At 40.3% G+C, this 19680-nt stretch overlaps 1 protein-coding gene across 1 annotated transcript in view; it reads left to right on the forward strand.

The window, feature by feature from the left end:
- Window positions 1-19680, forward strand: part of fancc (FA complementation group C) — a 91912-nt gene that overhangs the window by 30464 nt on the left and 41768 nt on the right. Inside the window, exons 3-8 of the mRNA XM_060931925.1 lie at window positions 5270-5357; window positions 5770-5864; window positions 13924-14031; window positions 14171-14235; window positions 14733-14897; window positions 15038-15191. Coding sequence (XP_060787908.1) covers window positions 5270-5357; window positions 5770-5864; window positions 13924-14031; window positions 14171-14235; window positions 14733-14897; window positions 15038-15191 — 675 coding nt within the window. The remainder of the gene's footprint in view (window positions 1-5269; window positions 5358-5769; window positions 5865-13923; window positions 14032-14170; window positions 14236-14732; window positions 14898-15037; window positions 15192-19680) is intronic.

Raw genomic sequence — 19680 nt, forward strand, 5'->3', positions numbered from 1 at the left:
AAAATACTATCAACAGCAGTAAGCTAGAATAAATGAAAGTCAGTATTTGGTGTGAGACGACCCTTTGCTTAAAAAAAAATATATATATATATATATATATATATATATATATATATATATATATACACACACAGTGAGGGGTGGCACGGTGGTGTAGTGGTTAGCGCTGTCGCCTCACAGCAAGAAGGTCCGGGTTCGAGCCCCGTGGCTGGCGAGGGCCTTTCTGTGTGGAGTTTGCATGTTCTCCCCGTGTCCGCGTGGGTTTCCTCCGGGTGCTCCGGTTTCCCCCACAGTCCAAAGACATGCAGGTTAGGTTAACTGGTGACTCTAAATTGACCGTAGGTGTGAGTGTGAATGATTGTCTGTGTCTATGTGTCAGCCCTGTGATGACCTGGCGACTTGTCCAGGGTGTACCCCGCCTTTCGCCTGTAGTCAGCTGGGATAGGCTCCAGCTTGCCTGCGACCCTGTAGAACAGGATAAAGCGGCTAGAGATAATGAGATGAGATATACTGTGTGTGTGTGTGTGTGTGTATATATATATATATATATATATATATATATATATATATATATATATATATACACACAACCCCGATTCCAAAAAAGTTGGGACAAAGTACAAATTGTAAATAAAAACAGAATGCAATGATGTGGACGTTTCAAAATTGATGACATATCGAATGTTTAAACTGAGAAAATGTATCATTTAAAGAGAAAAATTAGGTGATTTTAAATTTCATGACAACAACACATCTCAAAAAAGTTGGGACAAGGCCATCTTTACCACTGTGAGACATCCCCTTTTCTCTTTACAACAGTCTGTAAACGTCTGGGGACTGAGGAGACAAGTTGCTCAAGTTTAGGGATAGGAATGTTAACCCATTCTTGTCTAATGTAGGATTCTAGTTGCTCAACTGTCTTGGGTCTTTTTTGTCGTATCTTCCGTTTTATGATGCACCAAATGTTTTCTATGGGTGAAAGATCTGGACTGCAGGCTGGCCAGTTCAGTACCCGGACCCTTCTTCTACTCAGCCATGATGCTGTAATTGATGCAGTATGTGGTTTGGCATTGTCATGTTGGAAAATGCAAGGTCTTCCCTGAAAGAGACGTCGTCTGGATGGGAGCATATGTTGCTCTAGAACCTGGATATACCTTTCAGCATTGATGGTGTCTTTCCAGATGTGTAAGTTGCCCATGCCACATGCACTAATGCAACCCCATACCATCAGAGATACAGGCTTCTGAACTGAGCGCTGATAACAACTTGGGTCGTCCTTCTCCTCTTTAGTCCGAATGACACAGCGTCCCTGATTTCCATAAAGAACTTCAAATTTTGATTCGTCTGACCACAGAACAGTTTTCCACTTTGCCACAGTCCATTTTAAATTAGCCTTGGCCCAGAGAAGACGTCTGCGCTTCTGGATCATGTTTAGATACGGCTTCTTCTTTGAACTATAGAGATTTAGCTGGCAACAGCGGATGGCACAGTGAATTGCATTCACAGATAATGTTCTCTGGAAATATTCCTGAGCCCATTTTGTGATTTCCAATACAGAAGCATGCCTGTATGTGATGCAGTGCCGTCTAAGGGCCCGAAGATCACAGGGACCCAGTATGGTTTTCCGGCCTTGACCCTTACGCACAGAGATTCTTCCAGATTCTCTGAATCTTTTGATGATATTATGCACTGTAGATGATGATATGTTCAAACTCTTTGCAATTTTACACTGTCGAACTCCTTTCTGATATTGCTCCACTATTTGTCGGTGCAGAATTAGGGGGATTGGTGATCCTCTTCCCATCTTTACTTCTGAGAGCCGCTGCCACTCCAAGATGCTCTTTTTATGCCCAGTCATGTTAATGACCTATTGCCAATTGACCTAATGAGTTGCAATTTGGTCCTCCAGCTGTTCCTTTTTTGTACCTTTAACTTTTCCAGCCTCTTATTGCCCCTGTCCCAACTTTTTTGAGATGTGTTGCTGTCATGAAATTTCAAATGAGCCAATATTCGGCATGAAATTTCAAAATGTCTCACTTTCGACATTTGATATGTTGTCTATGTTCTTTTGTGAATACAATATCAATTTTTGAGATTTGTAAATTATTGCATTGCCTTTTTATTTACAATTTGTACTTTGTCCCAACTTTTTTGGAATCGGGGTTGTGTATATATATATATTATTAGTCTCAGGTACAATGAGTGCAGTTTTATAAGGAAATGAGCTGTAGGTTTTACTGAGCATCTTGCAGAACCAGCCACAGTTCTTCAGGACACTTTGACTGTCACACTCGCTTCTTAATTCTGCAGCAAAACCCAGTCACCTTCATTATGTTTTCTTTTTTAATCTGAAAAGTGGTCTCTTATGTAATATGCTGCTCAGATACAAACATTTTTGGTAACATTTAATTTTGTGCTGGAAAACTAACGTTTGGAACTCTAAAATGTTTTTGTACTGACTCAATAATGTAGAAGTCATAAAATAGAAATCTATAACAAAGTTCCTGTGTAAATAAAGGGTGCCTAAGACTTTTGCACAGTACTGTATATACAGTACATTTAAAGTTTGTGTAGTTGGTGTTTTTCCTGCTGTTTGGCTTTCCCAACCCGCCACCATTCATCTACTCCTGCTGTGGGTGCTGAATAAAGGTGATCATGCACTCTGTGTCTTGTAAGTGTATGTGAGATTGTGTGTATTCATAATGAATATTTCTGTTATCAAAGCACTTGTACAGTGGTGCTTGAAAGTTTGTGAACCCTTTAGAATTTTCTATATTTCTGCATAAATATGACCTAAAACATAATCAGATTTTCACACAAGTCCTAAAAGTAGATAAAGAACCCAGTTAAACAAATGAGACAAAAATCTTATACTTTGGTCATTTATTTATTGAGGAAAATGATCCAATATTACATGTCTGTGAGTGGCAAAAGTTTGTGAACCTTTGCTTTCAGTATCTGGTGTGACCCCCTTGTGCAGCAATAACCGCAACTAAACGCTTCCGGTAACTGTTGATCAGTCCTGCACAGCGGCTTGGAGGAATTTTAGCCCATTCCTCCATACAGAACAGCTTCAAATCTGGGATATTGGTGGGTTTCCTCACATGAACTGCTCGCTTCAGGTCCTTCCACAACGTTTCAATTGGATTAAGGTCAGGACTTTGACTTGGCCATTCCAAAACATTAACTTTATTCTTCTTTAACCGTTCTTTGGTAGAACGACTTGTGTGCTTAGGGTCGTTGTCTTGCTGCATGACCCACCTTCTCTTGAGCTTCAGTTCATGGACAGATGTCCTGACATTTTCCTTTAGAATTCGCTTGTATGATTCAGAATGCATTGTCCCATCAATGATGGCAAGCCATCCTGGCCCAGATGCAGCAAAACAGGCCCAAACCATGATACTACCACCATCATGTCTCACAGATGGGATAAGGTTCTTATGCTGGAATTCAGTGGTTTCCTTTCTCCAAACATAACACTTCTCATTTAAACTAAAATGTTCTATTATGATCTCATCCGTCCACAAAACATTTTTCCAATAGCCTTCTGGCTTGTCCATGTGATCTTTAGCAAACTGCAGATGAGCAGCAATGTTCTTTTTGGAGAGCAGTGGCTTTCTCCTTGCAACCCTGCCATGCACACCATTGTTGTTCAGTGTTCTCCTGATGGTGGATTCATGAACAGGCCTTCAGTTGTTTAGAAGGTACCCTGGGGTCCTTTGTGACCTCGCTGACTATTGCACACCTTGCTCTTGGAGTAATCTTTGTTGGTCAACCACTCCTGGGGAGGGTAACAATGGTCTTGAATTTCCTCCATTTGTACACAGTCTGTCTGACTGTGGATTGGTGGAGTCCAAACTCTTTAGAGATGGTTTTGTAACCTTTTCCAGCCTGATGAGCATCAACAACGCTTTTTCTGATGTCCTCAGAAATCTCCTTTGTTCGTGCCATGATACACTTCCACAAACATGTGTTGTGAAGATCAGACTTTGATACATCCCTGTTCTTTAAATAAAACGGGGTGCCCACTCGCACCTGATTTCAATCAGTGGGATGACAAACACCTGACTCTAATTTCACCTTCAAATTAACTGCTAATCCTAGACATTCACATACTTTTGCCACTCACAGACATGTAATATTGGATCATTTTCCTCAATAAATAAATGACCAAGTATAATATTTTTGTCTCATTTGTTTAACTGGGTTCTCTTTATCTAGTTTTAGGACTTGTGTGAAAATCTGATGTTTTAGGTCATATTTATGCAGAAATATAGAAAATTCTAAAGGGTTCACAAACTTTCAAGCACCACTGTATTACCTAATTTTTCAAGCATCTTTTTTTTATTCTGGTAGTGATAACACCAACAGCGATAACAACCACATCATCATAAACCATAGATAATACATAATGATTGCAGAAAGCACAAATGATGAGACAGTGAATACGTACAGCCCCTTGGGTAATTAGAAGGTGGCTCTATAGGAGTGTATAGACTATAGAAATGGACACGTGAGTTAAGATGGCACTGATAAATTTTTTCCAGTCACAACAGTCTTCAAATCCCAGTGGTGTCTCTGATTCACTCATTTTTTGATGCTATGCATTTAGCTCTGTTCTGGCCATGACCATTTTATAAGCTAAACATTCTTTTAGGGTTTTATCATTCATTTTTCACACACATCATTCTGGATCACACTGCGTATTATATGTATGGGGCATGTAAAAAGGGGTCTGTTCCTTTGAACTGATTCCAATATACAGTAAATTAACAGCACACATCTTGAATTAATGCAGAAAGCTGTGAACCCCAAGATTCCTCTGGTAGTCTGCTGGTGTTCATTAATTACGTAAATGTCTTTTAAAAAAAAGTAATCGGTGACTCTATCCATTTGGCTTTGTGGGAATACTTTCTATAAAGGGGCACCAAAAGCCTTTTCTTGGCTTGAATAATCCTGAAGGCAAATTAGAATTCATCGTTCATAATAGCTGGTATAGGTCTTGTTCAGGTAGACCAGGTATAGGGCACTACATCGTGTGTTGAAACCAAATGAGAAATTAGACTCCAACAGTTTGGAGACTTGACAATCTACCTGAGTATAAAGAACAGTGTTAATTAGCTTACATGTTCAATGCCATGTTCAAATGTGTACATGTATTATTTTACTATATTTTTCCATAATAAGAAAAAATTAGTACATAATCACTGTAGTTGTTATTGTTGCTTGGGTTCAAAAAGTGTGTGTGCATGTGCGCACTGTTTTTCAGAGCTCTACCACTGAGGCCATGAAGAGGTTTCCTTTTGTGGGCCAGTTCCTGGGAAGACTTTGTTGGAACCCATATGTTACTGCGGATGGTAAATTTATGACTCTCTTACTTGCTGGGGGTGTGTTTCCTATTTGGGATGGAGAAATGGGTCTGCAGGCGTTAGGTATTTACAGTCATTTTCCAGTGAACCCTTTAGCGACCTGCTGGGCATTTATTTTCCCTTTTATTCTTTTTCCTCCCTCTTTTTAGGTCTCTCTCTCTCTTTCTCTCTCTCTCACACGCGCACACACACACATTCTGTTTGTATCATTCTGCATCTTCCTCTGTTTTCTAGATAACTCCCTGTTTCCTTTTGTCTCTCTTTACTCACGTTTCTCTCCTTAAAATCACTACGTTCCTCCTGCATTTATTTACTCTGAAGACCTCAACACAAACCACGTATTAAATAATCTCAAACTTAATTTTCTTTGTTTTCTATGTGTATGGTTTCTGTCCTTCAGGAGCAAGCAGGAGGTTTCTGCTGCAGTGCATGTGGTTTCTATATAGTGCAGAGCCTCAGAATGTTGTGGAGCACCGGGCCAACGAGTGGATACGGGTACATGCGCGCGCGCGCACACACACACACACACATATATATATATATATATATATATATATATATATATATATATATATATATACACACACACATGCACACAGCCATTTACCATAAAGCAATCTTCACTCAGTGTTTATTCTCGTAGTCCTTCACAGTCTCCATGTCAGATTACCTGCCCTGAAGTGAACAGATGACTTTTATATAAATTATGTACCTTTTTTTAATCTCTTAATTTTTTTTTCTTTTTTCACTGTAATCTTTGGTACAGTGAACCAAACACACTTGTACTTTGGTACAACAGAAGTGTGACAACTGAATAAGTGTACTTGCAGTCAAAATGGTACACTACTCTGTTTGTTTGGTTTGACAAGTTGGTAAAATGCTCTGTCTGTGGTTGTAATATGACAGGTTCACTTCTGATGTTGTACAGGTAGTGATCTTTTACATTGCTGTTTCCAAACCACTAAAAGTTCCAAATTTTTTAACACATGCCATTTATACAGATATGATTAGGGGGAAGCAATAAAAAAGTGGGCTTTTTAGTGTTCACACAGATGGTTTACCATAAGCAGTATGGAACCTTTCACATTTTTACCGGATTAAAACGTGTGCATATTCTTTTTTGTTGTCATCTAATAAAACATTGCGCTAGTTAAAGGAAGGCTTTTAAAGTAAACTTTTAATTTGCCAGATGTGTTTTGACCTATACAAATGGAAGTGAAGACAGAGGGAGGTGTGGATGTTCCAAGAGGCCCTGCACTGCGCTGATTCATCTTACAGTATTTTCTCAGCTAACTAGCTTTTGTATAGCAGTAGGTAGATACAGAATGTGGGAAAAGGCCTGGGGCGTGAAAGAGAGAATGGTAAAGACATGGGATTAGCTGTTGGTCCGGAAATTTTCAGTGGTGTGAGTAAGAACCATACAGTGATGGTTCTACTTTTCTTGCTGAGCTCAGTACTTGGTCATGCTTGTTCTTATCCTCTCTTTATCATTGTCTTCAAGGACAATTGGACATAAAGGGCAGTGAGTTGCATTTGCACTTATGGTTCTATGACTATGTGGAAGACAGCCGAGGTGGTTTCTTTCTGGAACTAATGGAGTTTCTCTGTATGTTTGTTTCGTAACAAAGTATTAATAGCAAAGTTGTCACCTTGTAGTTGTGACCTTGAATCTGGAGCCTATAAAGATCCCTGTTTCATTATGCTCATCCTCTTGTCTTTCTCATCAATCTGAATGACCCAAATGGCCTGATGATCCTCCATGTAGTTATACAGTCATGCTTACGTCACACACTTCTGTCCCCCCACTTTTTTGTGGGATAAAAATGAAACTGAAATATGCAAAAAACAAAATGAAACAAAAAAAATCCTACTCTAGAGTAGGAGTTCTGTATGTGAAAAATCTCTCACACACACACACACACACACACACACACACACACACACACACACACACACACACGAAGGTCAAGTTAGATTGACAGAATGACCATCACGGCCAATTCTTCAGAGTCAGAGAAGAAAGAACCAATTCAAAGTTAACAATTCAAAGGTGAGTTCAAAGATGTAACTAACCTTACATACGTGAAAAGGCATGAAGCTTTCAACAAATTTAAGGTCTGAAACTATATTGTATCAGGCTATGTAGATAGTATTTGTAGAATTTACTTCATAGTGCTGTTTTGCTTAGTGATTCCAGCTAACATTATCCATGGAAGAATATAAATATCCTAGAGGAGATGGCAAGGTCAATCATAAACCAGCTAGCTAGCCATATATTAATGCTAGCCAATGGTGTTTGGATTTATGTAGTTAAACAGCACTGTCACAATGAACTAGCAAGTTAAACTGTTAGTGTTTTGGGGCCATCACTTGCCTTATTGCATTTTACTATCATAGAATTGTCCTATTAGCTACAATTGTTCTTTTTATGCCATATGCCTATAATTATGGTGCAGAAAAGGAAAAGACAAAGGAGTATTGACTCCTTTTTCAAGCCAAATAATGTAAGTGGAGTTATAAAGAGATGAATTAGATGTGCTAGATCATTCAGTTTTTGTTGGTGGTGTTTTTGCATTCCTTAATGTGTCCTATGTCTGTGAACGTTTAGGTAATGGAAGACTACTTGTTTGGTAATTATTAAGTTCAATAACTCATTCCTTGTTACTGCTATGTTTTGCTTGTTTAGGATAGACAGTTGCAGCAGGCATCAACCTCAGTGAGACAGGAGGAAGTTGCCAATAATGTTGCACAGGTGTGCAGACAAATAAAATTAGGTTTAAGATCTGCCCTAATCTTTTAGTTACAATTCGTTCCTTGTAAAGAGAAACGGAAGCATACCTTTGGTTGTTTTGAGTAGTAAGGTAGCTAGGTTAAGTAGAGTACTGTAGTTGCTTGGAATTTTCAGTATTAACATCAAGGACTGGTTGTAAAGTCACTTGATCAGTAAGGTCAACTTGAGCCTATTACATCATTTTTGTTTTCATGTTTCCAATATCTATTTTTGTAAATTTTTCTAAGTTTATTTTTGTATTTTTAAAAACCCATACAATAAAACATAAATACATAAAAATCATTTGGGTATCAATGCCCACCCCCCACTCTCTCTCACACACACACATACCACACTTTTTAAAAAGGTTGATTCACCCCTGGAATCAAATTTGAACTCAACTTTGGCAATGTGTGCTGATCAATGGTGAATATAGTTCACTGAATGGATGTCTTAAATGAAAGACACTTTATATTCACGTTTTCTATTAGTTCAGATGGCAAGTTACACAAACTGCCTTGCACCAATTCCAGGTCCCAATGTGGGACCATTGCTTTACCTGGGATTTGGAGACATTCTACATCTTTGAGAAATGCCCTTACTAGTTTTGTCACTCCCAGTGACAAATCATCAGTTCTTTCCCTGCATGAAGACAATGCTACTATGTACATCTTTAGGGTAGATCCAGACACAGATACTTCTAGTTGACTTTACAAATATGCTAAAACATTATTCAGAGTGCAAGATAGGAGGTTTATATCCAATGTTTCATGCCACCTACCACACAAAACTTTCCATTTGCTTGCATACAGCCCTTGCATACACAACATGCACTCATAACTGTGCCTGACCCCTTGTGAATATGCCAGTATGCTGGGTTGTTCTGTCCCTGAGAACAAACTTCACCTGTGGCATAGTGACCCTTGTCTCTGGGATAGCAGGTTCAGTCTGATGGCTAGTGGGCACGGAGAGCCCATCAATGACATAAAATAAAAAATAAAATTGGGCTATAAACAATACCAACTGCGTAATCTTTTACGTAGACATGGTCTACAGCATCATCCATAATGGTGACAGCAGTTGAAAAGCATGCAGTCTTAGATTTGGTCAGTCATGTTAAAGGCATCCTAGCCCAGATCCTGTCCCTGAACCATATTGGGCATTGAATTGTCTGTCTGTTCACAAACAGATGAACTAGTGCTCTTCTACAGGTGTTCCAAATTAGCTGAACCATCTCTTTGTAAATTTGCTAATCTCCAGACATGGTTTACATGACAGTGAATCTGCTGTCTGATAGCAACCACCAAGTAGATAGACAGCTTTTAGAGGCAAGTTTAATATGTGTGGCCACTTGCAGTTCTGTAATATCTTTCTTAATTGAGGCACCTCAGTCTTTCGTCAAAAAGGTTCATGGAGCATGCAAGTCGGGTTTTATGTCCAATCATTTCCTGCCTGTTACCTAGGAGTGACTGCACTTCAACAGTCTATATGGTCTTGTGTCATGCACCTCTATGGGGTTGACCTGTGCTCTGATCTGATATCAACCTCCATCGCTTTAATTGCAGAGGAAGAAACCAGCCCACTGTTGACCATGTACCGTATGTTAAGTCAGTACAGGAATTCTCTGGAGCTTCTGATGAATGCTTTGGTGGTTTGGTCAGTCCTTGCCCTGATTTGAACCTGACTTTGAATTATAGTCCACTGCCATGTGCCAATGTGGCACATTCTATATCCTACATAACTCCTTCCCTCTGCCATTGTGTATTTAAAACTCACTTCTTCTAAAATAAAATGACTGTGGGTGTGCTTGGTTTGTGTTTCAACCAAGGAGAGGTGATCAGTTGCCTCCTGAACATGTGTACCATGGCATAGCTTCTGACAATGGCATTTGAGCAAGCAAACTTGCCTTCTCATTTGTGTCAGTAGACCCAATGATTTTCCATACCGTGTTGCTATGGCTTCCTTAGCTTGGAGTGCTACATGGTAAGTTCTCTGTGCTCACTGAACTTCCATTCATGGACCAAGAACAAATGTGCCATGGTGTTATACACATGCATACACATGCAGGCTTATCATATGCTTTACAAAGCGGTGTGTCAGCCCGTTTTATATTCCAGTTGTATGCAGCTACACAGCTGTTGCGTGTGCGTGTGATATTACACAGTTGCATGAAGATATGAAGTTTATCTTTGATTGGTGAATAGGGTGCATCAGTTGCCCCCTAAAAATGAAAAGTTCCTCCGATCATGATGCATTTTTGTTTTTATGTTCCTTTCGGTAAGAAAACACACTGGGTGAAATATTTTGACAAAATTCAAAAGTTTAATGGTGGCACCAGGAGCTCAAAGTTATGGAAAAAGCTGCTATTTTATGACTTTTATGACAAAATTTTGATCACTTTTCATGAAACATTATGGCACCTTATAGAGTATACCAAATATGTTAGATACACATTTTTAGTACATATTCTAAATATATTATCAAGCACAGTTTGAGTTTTAGCTGTTCATTGAATCATTGTTCAACTACTTTTAAACAATACAAATGTATTGTGAATCACATTAATGCTTCTCAATCCCTTGCAAAGGTTCTTAACATGATTTCTGGGTCACAAGAAATCAATAAATGGAGTCCAACATTGTGATTCAAACCTTATGCGAAAACATAAGCATTTTTTGGCAAAAAATGAACCTCATGGTGCCACCATTAGACTTTTGAATATGGTCAAAAAATTTTACAGGATGTCTTTATTGGTGAAAAGGAACACCCAAACAAAAATGAAATGCATCAGATTTTATGAAACTGAGGGCAATTGATGCACCCTATTGGTGAATGTATATTTCACGAGTGAGCTGAGGGAATGAGTGAAATATTTAACACGAGAAGATAAATTTCATACCTTTGTGCCACCATGTAATGTTCTAGGGCTCGACGTTAACTTTTTAATCCACTTGTCCAGTCGGACAAGCAGCAAGATGTTTCACTTGTCTTGACCACGTATTAACTTGCCATGACCAGAATCTTTTTATTAGTATGTATTTACTAGTTCAATGGAAGGAAAGTGGTTAACAAAGGTTTTTATGAAAAATCAGGTAATCATTGTTTTGATTTATAATTTTTCAATAAAACTCAAATTTTAACTGTAACAATAAACAAAAACTATCCAATGCCCCATTATGGTGTATGTGTTGTAACCCATTATCTGATCTGCAATTTTAAGAGTTAGACTCACCCAAATTCAAAGCTTTTGGAGGAAATATAGTTAAATCTTGATTAATCCAGTAAAACTTGAAGTATAAATTAATTTAAAGAACTGAAACAAAAAGAAAACAAGGTGGACAAGATAAGGGTGACAGAATCATGTTGTGAATGAAGAAAAACTGAGAGTGAGTTTGGCACTGTAATAAAATTCCCATGAAATATTTTACGATATTTGTGATCGTTAATGTGTACTATACAAAAGAAAAATACAATGAATGTCCGAATTAAATGAAGATTCACCACAGATATTTATTTTATTGAGGTATTTGATCACCGTTTCTCCGATTTCAATTAATTCAAAGTTTAATAATGTATAATTAGATATTAAAACATGGTTAGTTTTAAACTCGCACCTGCTGTACTCAGCTTCCCCGGAATTTCATAAACCATAACACAGCCAGATCACTGAGGGGACAGAACTAGTTTTGTTGGAACTTTATAGACGTAACTCTTGAATAATTACTACAAAAATGGTGATTTTCAACAAATATTCAGCTTGACCTATCGGACAGGCAGATGCTGATTTAACTCATCCAGACCAAACATTTGGCTGTCCTGGACAGTCGGACTGCCGTTTTTATATAGACACACACACACACACACACACACACACACACACACACACACACACACACACACACAAATTCAAGTTAATCAAAAGAATTTTAATTTTGAACCGATTTGTCATTTTGACAACATGCATCAAGTCAGCGGGAAAAACTGGCAGTGACGTCATTGGAGTGAAATATCGGAAAATGTGTTACTCAGGTCTGCAATGTATTTCCTATGAAAAATATGAGCTTTTCAACATGAAGATAAGCTTCATATCTTCAAGCTAACGTGTGATTTTATTATATAGATAGATTTCATAAACAAAAAGTACCCAAATTTATGAAAATTAATCGATTTCCTCACAAATGAGGATATTGAAAAATATGTCCTGGATGTAGTTCATATGAAAAATATGAGTGGCATATTTCCCAGTGGGTGGCATGGTGGTGTAGTGGTTAGCGCTGTCGCCTCACAGCAAGAAGGTCCGGGTTCGATCCCCGTGGCCGGCGAGGGCCTTTCTGTGCGGAGTTTGCATGTTCTCCCCGTGTCCGCGTGGGTTTCCTCCGGGTGCTCCGGTTTCCCCCACAGTCCAAAGACATGCAGGTTAGGTTAACTGGTGACTCTAAATTGACCATAGGTGTGAATGTGAGTGTGAATGGTTGTCTGTGTCTATGTGTCAGCCCTGTGATGACCTGGCGACTTGTCCAGGGTGTACCCCGCCTTTCGCCTGTAGTCAGCTGGGATAGGCTCCAGCTTGCCTGCGACCCTGTAGAAGGATAAAGCAGTTAGAGATAATGAGATGAGATATTTCCCAGTAAAGCACTCGTGTCTATGTAATATATACAGATAAAATACTAGTAAATCACTACTATCAGTGCTAAGTTGCTATCACTCCAGGTGACCTTGATGAACTCCCCTTGACTGTGCAGATTTTACTATAACAATTTTCTAAAAACTTTTAAATAAATTTTATTTCAGTTAGATTGTTTTAATCATCTAACATCTGGAATCTGTTACGTACTTAGCAAGGCAAGAATAGGTAAGAAGAGTGTGATGTAGTGGAGGTCTTTTATAGGGTACACATGTATGGCCTTGGTCATGAGGTAATGACTTTGTTAGTGCTCGGTTAGTAAACAACTGCATGAGAAAATGATGCTAGTTCTGAAAGAAAAATGCCCTGGTGGTCCAGAACATAAGGAACTAGAACATAACATCACAATGGTATTCCCTAGTTACCTAAAAAATTTCAGTTTTATAATGCTTTGGTCCAAATAGGGAATACTTCTCCATGTTTTCCTTTTTTCTGCTAACATCTGAATGTCTAACACCATCAATGAAGACGCTCCTCATTCATGAGGTTTTTCTTCTGTTATTCCAATAGGGTTTTTTCCCCTCACATTCAACTTTTAATGTCAACTGAGTCCTGCATTCCTTTACTGCTTTGCGTGAATAAACAGACAGCCTCATCAAATGGAAAGCCAGTTCTGTCATGTTTGGGAGTGTTCTGCATTATTTCTTCTCTTCATGTGGGTGGCAAAGTCTGAAAGAAAACTGAATGGGTGGTTCTGGGGTTTTCTGCTGCCTAAATTCTGTCCTGTCATTAATGGCCCCATTGCCCAATCCACTGCCATCTCTTGATCAACCGCACCAGCCTGGCTCACTTACAATCCCACATCAGAGGACAGTGTGTTTTTTCAGTCCTTGAGCAGTAGGGTTCTGAGGCTGAGCAGTAATGGCCATGTGTCCTGTCTCCATTATAGCCATCTTTAGCTTTAACTTTCTATTTCTCTCTCTTTTCTCATTGTTTCTCACAATGCTTCCCTCATCTTTTCTTTCTTCATGTTCCTCATGCATGGTAAAAAATTACCATGTGTGAAAGAATACAATAAACTCTACTCTGGAACCAATTTCAAAAATGTTAAAGTACTTGAGTGTAAAAGATGACTGCTGTTAAATGCCTGTCTTAAACAGAATTTGCTGTGCCATCTAACTTCAGAAGATGAGGGCAGTATGGCGCATGCTCTGGAGAAACATAGCGGCTTCCCACCTCAGCAGTATTACTCAGCAAGTCTTAAAAAGGTGAAGAAATCACACTTGGTTCATCCGCTTCAGTTCTTGTATAGTTAATAAATAGTAATGGACATCCTGGTTTTAATCATTAGTGTTGTAGCTTGGTGTATGATTGTTCAGTAACGGTATGTAGTTTTGTCTGCTGCAGATGGTGGCATTACTGACAACGGAGGTCAATATTAGTCATGTCACTCCAGCAGCCTCTTTAAAAAGGTTTGTAGCATTCAGCACATTCATTTGTGTCAGTATTTGGGCATGAAGTAAGGCCAATTCACATCTAAAACATCATTTGTCGTGGTGTGTGTGTGTGTGTGTGTGTGTGTGTGTGTGTGTGTGTGTGTGTGTGTGTGTGTGTGTGTGTGTGTCTTGCAGCACGAATATGCTTACTGAAATGCTTTAATCCACACCAGCTCCTTAAGGCGTGCAATGTGTGCCCTTCTGTGCTGCAGTTTTGTTTTTTTTAATGTTTTTGTTCTATCCGCTTTGTTGTTGTTCATACAGGTGTTAAATCTTCAGTTAAAAACAGGCTTAAAACAAATTCCTGTCAGAAACACTTACAGATCAGATGTCAAGTTTGCATGATCAGAGCAGACAAGCTCCTGCTTTCTACAATATTCTTTTTAAATTGCATTGTCCAGTATATTCACACACGACACTGCCCCATTCATACTGTCTTAATCACATCTCCTGTATCATGTGTTTTATTGCAGGTGCATGTTTGACAACATCCATTCTTTATCAGTAGCTTGTGTCCCCTTGGTCACGTGTCCTGAGGTGACACCTCTTATTGGTGCACTGCTAAAGCATTGTAATTTGTGTCACTGTTCTTATCTCAGTGAAGAGTTTATAAAAGCAGTTAACACAGCCTGGCTCAGGTACAGCTTTTTTAAATTGGTGTATTAAAATTTATAGTATATATTATATACATACTGTGTAAAAAAATACACAAACTATACACTGTACAAATTACATACTTAAGGAACCACATTCTCTTTCTCTCTGTCTTATGTCTCAGTAAGAAGCTGGTGATGGAGGATGTAGCTGTGATGGCTCTGTGGTGTTCTAGCCTGTCCAGCTTACAGCAGGCACTTCTGCTTCTGCTTGAACGTGTTCTTTCTGACCCGAAAATGATAGAGAATCTAGAGACAGTCGTCACTGACTCTTTACTGGTGAGTAAACATTATTTCCATCACTGAAACCAATGTCTGGAGGAGCAATTTCTGCTGGACTGAATTGAATTTGAAGGCACTGCTTTCAAGCCATGTTTTAAACCTGTATACCATCATCTACCTCTTCTAAATAGTGCAGGTGTCTTATTTCAAGTACTGTCAAACTTGGTTTACTTGGTTGATTTTGAATTATGGAAAATGAACCAGTTGTTTTTGTCAGCATGCTGTGTTTGACATGGTTATTTTTGATAGCAACAGTCATGTCATAATATTTACACAAACTACTAATGAGTTTCCAGTTGAAGTATTGAAGGTGAGTAACTAAATGACTGGCTCTTCTGAGGAGGATTCATTGTAGTCATTAATTTTTCTTCCTGAGAGAATTGGGAACAACCCCAATGATGAAATTTTATACCATCTATAGTTTACAGGATGTGCTGTCTTGATGAGGCCTCATATTCAGTGTACACTCCCAGCATGAGAATGTGTTGGTGGAGATCACTATATTAAACATTTAGAGCAAAAGAATTTGTTTATATCTCCTTCCATCTGACTCAATTAACTCAGAGTTACAACATGCTCTCATTTGTTTCCTGAGTAAACATGTCTCTTTTTATTGTAAGAAAATTACAAAAGGCTCAATGAGTGCACCTTAATCTCTCAGTTGTATATTCGTGATTCAGGACTTATTTGACAGATGTCAGCTAATTTGCCAGGCCTCAACTTTTCTGTGCTGGTTTTACCTTTCACAAACACATTGTTTAAACTGCAATCAAAAGTAAGTAAATGAAAAATTAGTTTTGTAGCTCTAATCCCCCTCCCTTCCCCAACCCCAGAGTTTAAATCCAATAACAACAAACAGCATCACCCAACATGCTGAGTGCCAAAAAATAATTTTTTTTGGCTGTGCTACAGTTGACTCTCCATGAGATTTTGGGAGATTTATTAGGAAGGAACACTTAAAATGATGGTTACGTATGTAACCGCGGTTCTATGAATTTCAAATGTCCATGACGTGTACATGTAGGTCGAGTGTTTGTATCAACAAAGTCACCTGTGGCCTGGGCAATGTATGCCCCCTGCCCTGGCACTAAAGGCACGTTCACCCAGGAAGTGACCTCTTGGCAATCTTCTTGCAGTATTCGGAGTGACTGCCAAGCTCTGGCAGTCATCTGAAATTCATAGAACCATGGTTACATCCGTAACCATCATTTTATTTCATTTCTACTGACCGCCAGAGGCGGCGCTTTAAGCACCTGGATGACTAATACCAACAAGGTCGTGAGGAAGACCTACTTGCCCCTTTAGGAAGGAGTAGGAAGAATGGCTGTTGCCACTGGGTTGTGAGAGACCACATTAACCCTATAGAATCTTGCAAATATGCCAGTTGATGTCCAGGATGCAGCTGAACAGATATCTGAAAGAGGAACCCTTTGTAGGGCTGCCCATAAAACACACTCCTCGTTGAGTGACCCCTCACATGAGGGATTGGGAGACCACTGCCCCTATAGGCATAGACAGTAGCATCTACAATCCATTTCAACACCTGCTGTTTGGACAAGGCATGACTTTGCCTTTGCCCTGTATGGCAGACAAACAGTGAATCTGACTGCCGGAAGTCAGCAGTGGTTTGAATATAAGTCTTTAATGCTTGCACTGGGCACACTAACTATGCACTCTGCCCTTGTTTATCCTCTTGAGTTGGGGGCTCAAAAGCTGCCAGACTGAGGGGCTGGTTTGTGCAAGAAGATGAAAAGATCTTTGGGAGAAAGGAAGGGTTAGGCCATAAGGTTACCCCTGTGCCACCAGGATTCCAATGTAGGCACTCTTGGCTCACTGATAAGGCGTGCAACTCGCCTACTTGTCTGGCCGAAGCCATGGCAAAGAGAGAGTCTGTTTTCATAGACAAATATTTCAATTTCAACCTCTCTAGAGGTTCAAATGAGGGTTGGCACAGTGCCTTTTTAATACAAAGGGCAAGTCACAAGAGGGTACTGGGTTTCTCTGAGGTGGTCTTAGCCTTTGTGCACCCTTAAAGTGTGTCACAAGAGTATGGGACCCAACAGTCATTCCTTCTACCCTGTTATGCATGGCTGAGATGGCAGCTATATAAACCTTGATGGTGGAGGCCACAAGGCCTTTGTCAAGGTGGGACTGGAAAAAACTGAGAATTACTGGTGTAGAACAGCACGTCAGTTCCTGATATTTTGCATGGCACCATTCAGAAAAAATCTTCCATCTGTTAGCATAGAGTGCAGTGGTGGAAGGTGCCTGGGAGCTGTTGATCGTCCGCACAACTGCTGGATTACAGGAGCCTAACAATGGCTCTTGCCCTTCAAAGACCAGACCCAGAGTTGCAGCCATGCTGGGTTCGGATGCCAGATCCCATTGTACAGGGAGGCACCAGGGCTCCCTGTCCAGTAACCTGTGTAATATTGGGAACCACACCCTCCCAGGCCATCTGGGGGCTATTGGTAGCACCTCATGATTCCCATTGAGGATCCTGTGTAGAGTGGGCAGTATTAACAGTAGTGGAGGGAAAGTGTACAGTAGCCGATCTGGCCACACATGAGCCAGCGCGTCTTGGTCCAAGGGGCTTGTTGATTTCCCCTAGACAATACCAGAGGGGACAGTGTGTTGTTGCCTGCAAGGCAAAAAGCTCCACCTCCGCCTTGCCACATCTGTTCCAAATCTCTTGTACCACTTCGGGATGCAGCCTCCATTCCTTAGGATGAGGGCATTGCTGGGATAGGAGACCTGTTGCCTTGTTCTGAGTGTCTGGTAAGTGTATTGCCCTCAGGCTCAATAGGTGAGTATGGGCCCACAGTAATAGCTGTTGTGCTATCCTTAAGGACTGTTTGGACCTGGTGCTCCCCTGGTGGTTTATATGGTAGACCACAGATGTGTTGTCTGTCCTTATAAGGACATGTTTCCCTACCAGCACTGGGAGGAAATGTTTGAGGGCAAGCAGAACAGCCTGTAGTTCCAACACATTTATGTGGTGTTCCTGCTGCCGAGGACTCCACTGGTCTCTGACCGTTCTGCGTTGCCACACTGCTCCCCACCCTGCTAGGGAGGCATCTGTGGCTACAACCTGTCTGCGAGAAGGTATGGGCCCTAAAGGAACAGATATGTTTTTCTCCTCCATGGGTGCAGGCATCTTGGGCAGCTGGCAGCGACTTTGACCAGCTTGCATCTTTGTTGAGTGGGGTGCAGACAAATATTGTTCAGCCAGATCTGGAGAGGCCTCAATGACAGAAGGCCTAAAGCAGGGGTGGGGAACGGCTGGCTTCTGGGCCGTATATAGCCCGCAAGACCGTTTGATCCGGCACACAAGATGATTCATAATTACTCGTGCACACACACACAAAAAAATTTGAATCAGAAAAAAATGAGACCTCAATTAAAAAGATAGGCGAGTGGTTGTCTTTCCGGACCAAGGTCAGGGTCCTGAACCCCATATGAGCAGAGCGTGGTCATGCGCAGTCACATCACGTCATTTAGTAGGCATAGACAGACTGTTTAACAATTTCACCAAAATGCGCCATGGCGAGTATGAAGAAAAAAAAGGTAGATGTGGAATGTTGCGCTTTTCAGGAAAAATGGACAAGCAATTATTTTTTTGTAGAAGTAAAAAGCAAGCCAGTTTGCTTAGTTTGTGGGGACGCCCTTGCAGTGATGAAAAAGGCTAATCTGGAGTGTCATTACAGCACCAAACATGCCAAGCTGGACGAGCTGAAAGGACAAGTGCGTGTGGATAAAATTAATGCTCTTCGGCGGAGTTTGGGCGCCCAACAAGCAACATTCACAAGACCTCAAGGTAACTAAGAAAATGTTACACAGGCTAGTTTTGTGGTAAGTGAGCTAATCGCCAAGAAACTGAAACCACATTCAGAAGGGGAGTTTGTGAAGGAGTCCCTTGTCGCTGCCACAGAACTGCTTGTACCAGACAAAGTGAAACTTTTCCAAAGTGTCAGTTTGTCTCGAAGAACCTTCTCCGATCAGATTACTGACATGACACAAGACATTGAGAAAACACCGCGAGGGATTTTCAGTTTTTCTCTTTAGCCTGCGACGAGACAACAGACATCACAAATACCGCCCTACTCGCAATTTTTGTGCATGGGATTACAGCAGAGTTTGATAAGCGGGAGGAAATGCTGTCTTTGCAAGCCATGCATGGCACTACCAAAGGTGAGGATTTGTTTGAGCAAATTGTTTTGGCTGTGAACAAATTCGACCTGCAGTTTGACAAGCTAAGTGGACTGGCTACAGACGGAACCTTCCTCTGCTTGAGTTCTACAAACTGTATGTGCGTCCTGAGGATTTTCCCACTCTGAGGAGACATGCACTGAAGTTTGCATCACTGTTTGGGACAATCTACTGCTGTGAGTTCTTCTCAAAACTGACTCTTCCAAAGAATCGGTTCTGCTCAAGACTGATTGACCCAAACCTGGAAAACCAGCTGCGAGTAGCATCGTCATCTGTA

This window comes from Neoarius graeffei, chromosome 10 (genome assembly GCF_027579695.1).
Source record: "Neoarius graeffei isolate fNeoGra1 chromosome 10, fNeoGra1.pri, whole genome shotgun sequence".
In the NCBI taxonomy this organism is placed as follows: Eukaryota; Metazoa; Chordata; class Actinopteri; order Siluriformes; family Ariidae; genus Neoarius; species Neoarius graeffei.